Source organism: Caretta caretta, chromosome 2 (genome assembly GCF_965140235.1).
Source record: "Caretta caretta isolate rCarCar2 chromosome 2, rCarCar1.hap1, whole genome shotgun sequence".
NCBI classification, from domain to species: Eukaryota; Metazoa; Chordata; order Testudines; family Cheloniidae; genus Caretta; species Caretta caretta.
In genome coordinates this window covers 39,621,485-39,634,164 of record NC_134207.1, presented here as the reverse complement: position 1 = coordinate 39,634,164, position 12,680 = coordinate 39,621,485, and the positions used below count along the sequence as shown (strand labels likewise).

Here is a 12,680-nt window from a genome sequence, read left to right as displayed (position 1 = left end):
ACACACACACACACTCACTCACTCACTCACTCACTGTATGCCCTATTGAACTTAAGGGGTTAAGCTAGTAAAGTTACCTATCTCAACACATGAAAAGGCAGAATTAGCCACAGTTCCCTAGCTACTAGTGTAGCTTTCAACACCTTTTCCTTGGTGGCTAGTATTGATAAGCTCTATAACTGTGAAAGGATGGGAAAATGCATTGAAGTTATCTAAGAAGTAAACTGTCAAGTTGACATGTTTTTCTAGCTATTGAAAACTTTTTCATATTGCAACTCATTCTGACAGTGAGACTGTAGAATTCCTCTGATTTAAGTACCATCTGGTTATGCTCAAAGCTTTAAAGCTATTTTCTCAACATAAAATTTCAGAGTCCTAAACTTTTTTCTTCGCCAAACTATCCATTTTTAAGCCACAAATATTTTTCCAGTCCTTTCAGATTTTATCTAAAAGTATATTTTAACAGTATTTAAATAGTTCTTAAACAATAACAATTTATCTTGATAGATGACATGCTGTGTTTTTTCATTTTATTTTAATTAGCCATTGTGGAACCAAATTCCCTTTTGTTTTATTCCTTTGAATACTGTTTAATTACAGTTATCATGCCAGATATCTTAAAGGTTATTGTACCAATACAGTTTCATTTAACATAAGCCATGTGGAATCAATAGTCCTGTTTCCTAAAGTGAATGCTTGGAAAATCTTACATTCATATGTTAAGAGTACACATCCTTTCCTCATTAGTTGGAAAGTACAGGGATTTTGGCACAGGTTCTGTGTGGAAGCATTGTGCAGCTTTTATATGGATTTTGTTTTTAGCCTTTGATGACACTGTTTAGAATAGGAAGTATCTAATAAGTAAAGCATTTTGTCTAATGTGCTGCCAGTGTGTTTAATATATGCCTGGAGGTCTGAAACATTATCTTCTCCACTACAGTAATATGCATTTAATTCTCTGAAAGCAGAAGGTCGAACTTTTAAAAGGGACTCAAAGTACATTTTCAACGAAATAATTTAAAACATATGGGACAGGGGACGAGAGTAATGTACAGTTGGTTTTTATGGTTTAATCATGATCATGTTAATGCACACCAGTAGCTAATTAAAGAAAACTTTTATTGTTCATCTTAAATGGCTTATGTAAAGAGTAAGAGAACTGATATAATACAGCCCAATGATAAATGTTACCATTATATTTGCTAACAGCAAGCTGATTTTGCTGTTTTTGACATCTTTAAAGTATTGGCCCATTTATTCCATAACAAATCAAAACATCTCTTTTCAGGTTTTCCATTGGGAGTCCTCCAGCGCCGCCCATTTAAAGGAGTATTTAATTGATGCCCAGTTTTATTACCAGGCATACTTTAAAGTTAACGGCAAAACTTAACTGAGTAACTTGCCAAGAGTTCCATAAGAGATTGATATGCAAAGTTCCTGTGATATTCCTGCTACTTTTGTTTTGTACTCAAAAATTTTATAATAAAACTGAGGAACTGTGTTGCAAATTATTACTTGTTTGTTCCAATCTTTATAATAGGAACATAAGAAAATGTAAATATCAAAATTTCAGTATGGAGCTAGGTGGTGTGGCTGATAGGTAATTCAATTCAGTACCTTTCACCTTTGGGTCACTAGTTCGTGTTCGTCATTGCTTGGTACGGATCAGAAGTTACCATCTGACTGCTGTTCGGTGACATATGTGAATTGATTTGGTAGTCTCAGTAATGTTTCTATTAGTCAGATTCCACATCACAGGAAAACTCCACAGTTGGGACTAATTAGCACCCATATTAGTAGTCTTAGCAAAAAGGCCACGGACCAACTGGGAGTAGAGGAAGAGCTACCCTCTTCCCCTCCTGCAGGTGTTTTATCCGGTCAGTACATTTAACAAATTTTAAATTTACTTTTGAAAAATGAAAAGAAGAAGAAGAAGAAGAAAAAAGTAGGTTTCTAAATCAAACGAAACCTATAAAAACCTAAGAAAATGTATTAATTTGCAGACTGGAAGTACTTGTAAAAAGTTTTTTCATTTGTAAAATAGATTATCCTTCACTAACTGAAATTGCATTTTCATTTCTTATGGCCAAATCCAGCTCACCCTAAACATAGGGAAACTGTCATGATTCTGCTGCAAGTAGCAGAAGAATGGCAGACTACAGTGGCTGCACAAGAGGAGTCTGCAGCCTCCATCCACTGTTACCTGATGCCTCTCTTCACAGGGCTAAGCAGGTGGCTATGGACCTGTTTGGAGCTGCTATGCTCCTATTTTGACCATTGCATCCATACAGTTGTTGGTGGCCCAAAGGCCCCTCCACTGTGCTATGGAGAGTGCCAACCATGAAGTGCCATTGCAGGATTTCTCCACAACTGCCTCTTCTGTCCATGCAGAGATGTTGCAGCAGTGTTGGTTCCAGGGTATTAGAGAGAAAAGGTAGGAGAGGTAATATCTTTTATTGGACCAACTTCTGTTGGTGAGAGAGACAAGCACATCCACATCATGGAACTTCACCTGGCATTTCTGAAGCACCCATCATCACAGGATCTAGGATAGTTCAATATTATTGCCACTTTACAGATGAGGAGACTGAGGTAGAAAGATGAATATCAGATTGAGTCACTGGCTGAGGAGTTCCTTGCTCATAGTCCAATGATTCATTAAGGCTGCTTCTAGTAAGTTATTTTTGTAAAGACTACCTTAAAAGTGGAATCATATTTATGAGCCAATGATATTAGTCTGTCATAGAAATCAGCCACAAGGATTTTTATTGGTGATTTGAATAATATGTACGAGTGAAGCTGAAAAGTTTGTAACCAGAGCTGACAAAAACTTTTTCAAAGAAAATCTCAGCTAGTTAATGGTTCTGTTTAGGATTTCCCTGGTAATACTTTTTTCTAGTATATTTACATTTTTAAGGAAATCTTTGCTTTTGTTCCCTTTGATTAAAAAAAAAAGCACAATATAAAGGTTTCAGAGTAGCTCACGAAAGCTTATGCTCAAATAAATTTGTTAGTCTCTAAGGTGCCACAACTGCATGATATAAAGGAATTCCAATAAAACCCCTCAGCTTTTCTTAAAAATCCAAAACAAAACAAAAGAAACCAATATTTTAGTATGTTATACAGTAGAAAGACTAAGGAGAAAGAAATCCAATACTTCAATGCCCTTCACTCCCATTGTTGTATTGTGGATAATATTGTAAGTACATGTAATTTGCAATTATAATTTTTCTAATGGAAGATATTGTATATTTTGGATCAGGTTGTCTCTCTCCCTTCATGGGTACACAAGGTGTAAGGATAAGGTGTAACAAGGAGGCATCACCTTGCAACAGGTTCTAGGGCAGGGGCCAGAGACATTCCACTCACTGCACTCAGAGGTGCTTGTGACTAGTGTAGGCAGTGACTCTAGGCTCCTCAAAGAAGCAGGACAGGGTGAGCTCATGTCACTACTTCACTTCCAGCCAGTCAATGGAGTTGGCTCTGCATCGTCATTATTATTGTTGTTGTTATGGAGTACACGCTACATCTTATAAAAGAGTATATCTGCAGCCATGGTTGGTCCCCCCACCCTTCTTGGAGGATTTAAACTTTGCCTCAGAAACAATGGCTCTTTGGGGCTTCTGCTCTGCAGTGTCCCCTGCTGAGGGCTGTGCCTTAAAGGCACAATCTAACTCTTGATTAGTAGTATTCACTGTGACAAGAGCTAAAATCTGTCTTTTTTAAGTGTTGCTCTAAGCAGTGATGTCTATCTAAACATTTCTATTTGATGAGATCCTGTGAAGTCATAGCCAAATGCATAAAACTGTAGTGAGTAAATATACTACTTATACCATTATAGTGGCAAACTTTATAAGTAGCTGCTATTTACCTGAGCAGTAAGCCATGTTGTTTTATATAATGCAGCTGGTACTTGCGTGACTAAGAAAACAGTCTTTCCAGTCCTACAACACAATATTTATAAGTTACAATTTCCATTTAATCTTTTTTATGAATTTTAAATTAATTAGTACTTTTTTATTTTGTGTAAACATGCTAAAGCATTTTTAATGGTAATGGGGTTGTTTTTTTTTTTTTTTAAGTTTTAACACACAAAACGTGGAAGAAATTCTGATGGTCAACCTTTTTCTAATTGTCAAATATAATATTGTTTCATGGAGGCACAATTTTGTTTTAACCCATGTATTTCTTTTAGATTCTTTAGAATATAAAGAATTAGTTGAAAAAATGTAGTTTGAGCCTAGAAATCGTTATTCAATTTTTTTCCCTTCACATATTCCTTTGGCACTTCATCAGATGTGAGTCATCATTTCTTCGGAACGGACACCTGCTGTGCTTTCATGAGTGATTACTTTGTTAAAAGTTAACTTGGCAGGTTTTTTATAATTCCGTTTTTTGAAATCATGTTTAAATAGCAATTGTTTGCTGCCACTGAAATGGAAATACTTGGGATATGGATATAATAATATAATATAATATTTTCCTTCACAGGTTTCCAGACAAGAACAGAAAAAAATGGATATATCTGATGGAGGAACAGTTGACACGTCTTCACGTTATAGTGGTGCACAAGACAGTGGCATTGGCAGTGACAGCATTAAAATCAGAATAGTTCAAATAGAACAACATAGTGGCACCAGCCAACACCGCATTGCACGTCCTTCCCGACAGTCTTCCATTGTGAAGAACCTGAACTTCATTCCCTTTGACATTTTTATTACAGCAAGCCGGGTCTCCTTGATGTCTTACTCATGTACTCCTTTACCTAAAGCTAAATCATTGCAAGATCAGAAAGATGGTGAGAAAATAAGCAAAAGTTCGTTAAACCTTCCAGAAACAGATTCACGTGGTAGCCAAGACACCAAAAAGCTCAGTCAGACATGTATTTCATCAGTAACAGCAGATGATCTCTTGAACAGTAACAGTTCTTTGCCCATTGGGAGAAAAACAGGTCTACTGTCACTAGAAAGTCTTCATGCTTCTACAAGGTCATCTGCTCGACAAGCCCTTGGTATAACTATTGTTCGACAGCCTGGTCGCAGAGGAACTGGTGACCTCCGGTTAGACCCTTTTCTGCACCTTGTTGTATCCCAGCCTTCTGTACTCTTGAGCTGTCACCACAGAAAGCAGAGGGTGGAAATATCAGTGTTTGATGCTGTGCTTAAAGGAGTAACCTCAGACTACATGTGTACAGGTAAGACCATTTAAAGTCAAGAGGGTGTTAACAACTGCCATAACAATCAGGCTTCCTCAGAGTTTCAGGGATGATCAAACAGAAAGGCGCTGGTAGACTAGACAAGACATATTAATTAAAAAAAAAGAATGTAAACTTTACTTGTTCATACTTGAACCGAATTTAAGAATAGAAGATGATTGAAATGAATTAAGGTTTAAACTTCAATAACCCAGTTTTCTCAGCCCCAGAAAAATAATAGGGGCTGTCATAGTACTTTAATGTATCAGGAGTTTCTGAACCTATCTGATAAGCAATGAGTTGTAAGTCAAGTTTCTTTCATAAAGGGTATTTTTATGGCTGAAAATATTTTTATATTTTCCCATATTACTCCTCTGCTAAAATTAGAAGCAATACTTTCAGAACACATAGTATTTTGATCATAAACTGTACAAAAATTACAGTAGTCTTCTAAATGATGTCTTAATAGTGTCAAATAAAACAGAGAGCAAGATGTGTAAAATCATTAAATTGAGAAAACTTTTAGCAAACCTTTTATAAAGAACTATTTAAATTGCAAATCAGCAATTTCATGACATACCTATCTACTACATACCACTTCCCCAGTAGGGTCTTTAAAACTCTGGATGGTGGTGGTGGGAAGGTTTGACTTCAACTCACTATAAGGAAGAGGAAAGAAGTAGCAACTGCCATGGGGGAGGGATGAAGAAGGAGCAGACCGTTCTTATAATTTCTTTTCCTCCTGAATTGATGATGGACCACTGTCAGACATAATCACCAAAAATGGAGTAGAAGTGACTAATCCAGTCATGGCATAGGGTGGGTACGATGCTTCCTCTTAAGTATTCAACTTCACACAGGTATTTGAAAAATTATTTCCCCTAAGCTAAATAGCAGAATTTCAGACAGAATTCACCAAATTCCTATTTGTATCAGAATTTTTTGTATAACTCTAATAAATGCTACTTAGGAAATAATATATTTTAGGCTCTCCCTCAACTAAGCAGTAAGGTATTATGAGAGTTTCCTTTCCCTAGATGAAGGCAGCCAATTGTTGGCTTTTCTGTAGATGTAATATTTGCTGTATTTCATGTGAAGTATTTATAACAATGAAAAGTCACTTTTTTGATTGAAAATTTGTTTGCCTATGAACCATTAGGGAAGGGAGAGAAAATAAGACAGAAAATATCGTATAGCCACTATGTAAATCCATGGTATGCCCACACATTGAATACTGAATACAGTTCTGGTTGCCACATCCCCCCAAAAAGATATGTTAGAATTGGGAAAAAGTACAGAGAAGGGCAACAAAAATGATTCAGTATGGAACAGCTTCCATATGAGGAAAGATTAATAAGGCTGGGACTTTTCAGCTTGGAAAAGAGATGACTAAGAGGAGATATGACAAAGGTCTATAAAATCATGAATGATGTGGAGAAGGTGAATAAGGAAGTGTTATTCACCTCTTCACATAACACAAGAACCAGGGGTTACCCAATGAAGTTAATAGGCATCTGGTTTAAAACAAACATAAGGAAGTTCTTCTTTATGCACAGTCAAACTGTGGAGCTCATTGCCAGGGATGTTGTGAAGGCTAAAAATATAACTGAGTTAAAAAAAATTAGATAAGTTCATGGAGGATAGGGCTATCAATGGCTATTAGTAAAGATGGTCAGGGATGCAACCCCATGCTCTGGATATCTCTAAACCTCTAACTGCCAAATGCTGGAACTGGACCACTTGATAAATTGCTTGTTCTGTTCATTCCCTTTGAAGCATCTGGTACCAGCCACTGACAGAAGACAGGATATTGGGATAAATGGACCATTGGTCTGACCCACTATGGTCAATCTTACGTTTTTACTGTGAATGGCATTACAATTCTGCCCTCTACCAACTGCCAGTGGGGCAAGAATGCCAAGAGACATTCCATTAGCCCACTAGGATATTAGGGACCAAAATGTGGGCAAATCAGGACCCATATAGGTGAAGACTACCCAAGACTACCCAAAGAAATTGTTTCCAGACCTCGACCTTGGGGAGATTATTGATCCGATGAGGGCTCTGGGTGACATCACTATTTTTTCTCTCACCAAATTTCATACAACACATTTCATTTTCAAATAGTTTCATAAAGAAAAAATACATTTTACTCAGCTATAATGAATAGTTACTGTGCAAAATAACACCTAACTAGCATTTAAATGGTTGTCTGTGGAAGAGATTAACTCAAGGAAGAAACAGTAAAGAAAAGAAAGGAAGATTGGATGGCTAAGAGAATATGGTAGAGTGAGAACATAAAGAGGTAGAAGGTTCCCTGGCTCTGTATCTCCAACCTTTTTTTCTCTTCTCTTTTTTGTTTTTCTAATTTCAATTACCATTTTCCTCTCCTCTCCTCTTCCCATCTGTTGCTATACTTATCTCTTTGCAAGAAACACTTGATTCCTCAGAACTTTTGCTGGGAGAGTGATGACGATCTCCCTGTATATTTATTGTATACTACTTGATATACTACTTATAATGCCCAAGTTGGTCCCAGCCATGCCTGGTTGCTGGAACCATTTACAGGATAAGAACATAAGAATGGCCATACTGGGTCAGACTAATGGACCATCTAGCCCAGTATCCTGTCTATTAGCAGTGGCTGGTGCCAGATGCTTCACATGGAATGAACAGAATAGGGCAATTATTGAGTGATAAATCTCCTGTTGTCCAGTTTCAGCTTCTGGCAGTCAGTGGTTTAGAGATATCCAGAGCAGGGGGTTGCACCCCTGATCATCTGGGCTAACAGCCATTGATGGACCTATCCTCCATGAATTTATCTAATTTTTTTTAAACCCAGTTATATTTTTGGCCTTCAAAACATCCCCAGGGAATAAGTTCCACTGTGCATTGTGTGAAGAAGTACTTTCTTACGTTTGTTTTAAACTTGCTGCCTATTCATTTCATTGGGTGACCCCTGGTTCTTGTGTTATGTGAAGGGGTAAATAACACGTCTTTATTCACTTTCTCTACACCATTCATGATTTTATAGACCTCTATCATATTCCCCCCCCCCCCGAGTCATCTCTTTTCTAAGCTGAACAGTCCCAGTCTTTTTGATCTCTCCTCATATGAAAACTGTTCCATATCCCTAATCATTTGTGTTGTCCTTCTCTGTACTTTTTCCAATTCTAATATATCTTTTTTGAGATGCAGCGACCAGAACTGCACATAGTATTCAATGTGCAGGCATACCGTGGATTTATATGGCTGCATTGTGATATTTTCTGTCCCCTTCCTAGTGGTTCCTAACATTCTTTTTTGACTGCTGCTGCACATTGAGCAGATGTTTTCAGAGAACTATCCAGGATTACTCCGAGATCTTTCTTGAGTGATAACAGTTAATTTAGAACCCATCATTTTGTATGTGTGGCTGGAATTATGTTTTCCAAGGTGCCTTACTTTGTATTTATTCAACATTGAATTTCATCTGCCATTTTGTCTCCAATTGACCCTGTTTTGTGAGATCACTTTGGGCTTGTCTACACTGGCAATTAACAGCGCTGCAACTTTCTCGCTCAAGAGTGTGAAAAAACAGGGGTGTGAAAGCTGGTAGCTACCCCCCTCGTTGAGGTGGTTTTTTGAGAGTGCTGGGAGAGCGCAGGGTATTTTTAGAGCTGCACTGCGACCACACAAGGCACGTTAAAGCACTGCCAGTGTAGACTAGCCCTTTGTAATGCTTCACAATCACCTTTGGACTTAACTATCTTTCGTAATCTTGTATCATTAGCAAATGTTGCCATGTCTCTGTTTCCCCCTTTTTCCAGATCATTTATGAATATGTTGAACAGCACTGGTCCCAGTACAGATCCTTGGGAGACCCTGCCACTGTGAAAACAGACCATTTATTCCTACCCTTTGTTTTCTATCTGTTAAACCAGATACTGATCCATCAGAGGACCTTCCCTCTTATCCCATGACTATTTGGTTTGCTTAAGAGCCTTTGGTGAGGGACCTTGTCAAGGGGATTCTGAAAGTCCAAGTACACTATGTTAACTGGATCACCCTTGTCTAAGGCTTGTTGACCCGCTCAAAGAATTCTATTAGATCACTGAGTCATGATTTCCCTTTACAAAAGCCATGTTAACTCTTCCCCAACATATTTTGTTCATCTATGTGTTTGATAATTCTGTTCTTTACTGTAGTTTCAACCAATTTGTCTGGTATTGAAATTAATCTTACCGGCCTATAGTGCCAGGATTGCCTCTGGAACTCTTTTTAAAATTGGCAATCACATTAGCTGTCCACCAGTCATATACCACAGAGGCAGATTTAAGCGATAGGTTACGTATCACAGTTAGTAGTTCTTCAGTTTCATATTTGAGTTCCTTCAGAACTCTTCAGTGAATACCATCTGGTACTGCTGACTTATTACTGTTTAATTTATCCATTTGTTCTACATCCACTTCTGTTGACACCTTGCTGCCCCCCCCCCTCGTGTGGGATGAAAGGGGGCTATAAAAGGAGAGCGAAGTTAGCTTCCCAATGTTCCAGGTGTAGGAACCCTAAGCCTTCCTTTCTCAGCTCTCTTAAAGGGGGCTAAAAAAAAGAGGAGAGTTGGCTCCAAACTGTACCAGATGCTTAGTAGCCCCAAACCCTCCTTCCTCATCTTCCTTAAGGAATACTTTCCTTCAAATCCTTTTCCAGTCCATTTTATCTGCTATCCATATCCTTTCCATAATGAACACCTGCACTGGACATCTGCCACAAGTTTTAGACACTAAGTTGTTGTATTATAATCTAACTCCCCAACTTCAATCCTCTGGGTCTAGACCTTCTTTGGGGAGGGCAAATAAACTATCCCATCTTGCCCAAACTGGCAGTGAGGGAAAAATTCCTTCCCAGACCCCATTGAAAAGGGTGACTGGCGTAATGCCTGCAGCAGGTCATGAGGAAACCCAGTCTTTTTGCAGATTTCAGGGTGGTGCTGCCTGCCCAATCCCAGTAAAAGAGGGTTTATCCGGAGCTGCATAGAGTATAAATACCCCCAAGTTCTTCCAGTCAGCAGGAAGGTCTGGACTCAGCTGCTTCGTGCCCTTCCTGTCCATTCCTGTAAATTTCCCTCCCCACCCCCTCGATCCCTGTTGTAAGGGGGCCCTTAAAGGGGCAACATCCATTTTCTTCTGGGCAGACAAGACCCCTCCCTCCCAATGTGTGGTGAGCACATTGTAGTAGTTACTGCAAACATAGAGCAATCAATAAATGGTAATTTTGCTATCTTATTTGGCTGTTTTTAAAGTCTGCATTTTAAAAACCATAATAATTAAAAAATTATTTTAGAATTTTTGGTGACTTCTGCCACTAAATGATAGTTCATCAATATAGTTTCAAAACCAAATACCAGCTATAGAGATGTGGTTGACCAGAGGAAAGCAATGAAGAGAACTGTAATAACTTCCTGCCTGTGTCAGATTAATGGCTGAACTGTTTGAGGAAAGATAGACCAAATGGGATGAAGTGATCAAATTCAAGCCCTTTATAAACTGATATTATTCTTCATCTCTTCATATCAAATTATATCAATGCATTATTTAGATCTAAAACAGACCCTCAGATACTCATGTACCACTAATGTTGACTTAATGAGAACTGTGCGTTTTTGATCAGGACATTCAGGTGAATGAAGATAGACCTAGATGGAATTAAGAGGAAGGCCACAACTTTATTAATTACCACTATGGAAGGATGTTATATGCCCACCTGCCCTGTCTCTCATATACCAGGCACTTTGGTGGGTCGAGTCTGGGAATACAGGGCTCCCACCTTATAACCAATAACTCAGGGTAGACCCTCTCCAGCCTACTCCTAGAACATAGCTCAGTTCTGAATTCTCTCTCCCTCCATCCACAAGTGGGGGGTAGAGATTACCAAGTGGGGACCTCGGTCTGCAAAGACTTGAGATCTACCCTTTTGGCCTTTATCTGTATAGGACACTGGCCACCTGTTGTGATTCCTAACATTACAAATTCCTAATACTAATTTCTAAGTCCTACTAGCTTTAACAAAACTGTTTCTCCATGATGCTGTGAAGAAGGTGAAAAAATCTACCTAGTCTCTGCCAGTTTGGCCCAATGGCAAAAATTCCTACTGATCCCCAAACACGTGATGGATCAGATCGTCGGCATCCTAAAAACACTGTCCCTATACTATGAATACAGGGAGGGCAGCTAAAGGGAACAAGAGCCCCCCCCCCCCCCACATGCCCTGGGAAGAGGTTTAAGCTTATGAAGTATTGGGGAGCCAATGGGGCCATGAGTTCCCAGCTTCCTCCTTGCAGGAGAATGGGAGGCAGGGAGCCCTTGGAGGAGGAGGAACCCAGACGTACATTCCCAGGAATGCACTCTCCCACTTCTTTCTGAGCTGTCTTTTCCACTGCTGGTGCCATCAATCTTCTTACCCAGTAGGGAGAGGGGGAGATTGTGTCAGGGCAGAACATAGGACCTGATTCTCCTCCACTAAAGTCAATATTAAAAGTTTCATTAACTTTAATGAAGAAGAATCAGGTGCTTCGTAGAGCTGGGAAAAATATTTCAGACAATATCTTTTTTTCACCTAAAATGCAGATTCAGGTTGATGAAAACAAATTTATGCTGATTTTGGCTAATTATTTTGGTGGAAGAAAAAGAAAATTTCTGAAACATCGAAGTGAGCTGTTTCAACATTGTCAGGCTAGATTCACAAGGAGATTGTGTATGTCTATAGTGCAGTTAAAAAACCACGGCTGGCGCATGCCAGCTGACTCAGCATTGCAGGGATGGGGCTAAGGGGCTGTTTAATTACACTGTAAATGTATGGGCTTGGGTTGGAGCCCAGGCTCCAGGAGCCTATGAGGTTGGAGGGTCCCAGACCGAATGTCTACACTGCAATTAAACAGCCCCTTAGCCCAAGCCCCGTGAGCCTGAGTCAGCTGGCACACGCCAGCCGCAGGTGTCTAATTGCAGTGTAGACATACCATTAGGCACCATTCACAAAACTCTGACAGTGTGCGCGCACTTACACGCACGCACACACACACACCTAACAGCCTAGTGGTTAGATCACTGGGAGATAGAGGTTTTATTCCCTGCTCTGGAGCAAGGACTTGCACACAGGTCTCCTGCCTCCCAGGTAATTGGCCTGATCATGAGGCTGTAGGTGTTCTGGGGTGGGTCTTTCTCAATCTCTGCTGTTTGAGTGGTTCCACTTTGTATAAATAATTAAGTATTGCTTGGAGCAGGGACTGGAACTCTGGTATCCCCCTTCTCAAGGGAGTGCCATAACCACCAGCAAGTCATTCTCTGTCTCTGGCCCTGTCATACATATAAAGGGAAGCGTAAACCCCTTTGAAATCCCCCTGGCCAGGGAAAAACTCCTCTCACCTGTGAAGGGTTAAGAAGCTAAAGGTAACCTCGCTGGCACCTGACCAAAATGACCAATGAGGAGACAAGATACTTTCAAAAGCTGG

The 12,680-nt window shown here is 39.4% G+C and overlaps 1 protein-coding gene across 6 annotated transcripts in view; it reads left to right on the top strand.

Annotated features, from left to right (window-relative positions):
- Positions 1-12,680, top strand: part of VPS13B (vacuolar protein sorting 13 homolog B) — a 940,751-nt gene that overhangs the window by 746,181 nt on the left and 181,890 nt on the right. For all 6 annotated transcript variants that reach the window (XM_048841327.2, XM_048841328.2, XM_048841325.2 and 3 more), the window contains one exon: positions 4,492-5,194. In XM_048841327.2, the coding sequence (XP_048697284.2) occupies positions 4,492-5,194 (703 nt within the window). The remainder of the gene's footprint in view (positions 1-4,491; positions 5,195-12,680) is intronic.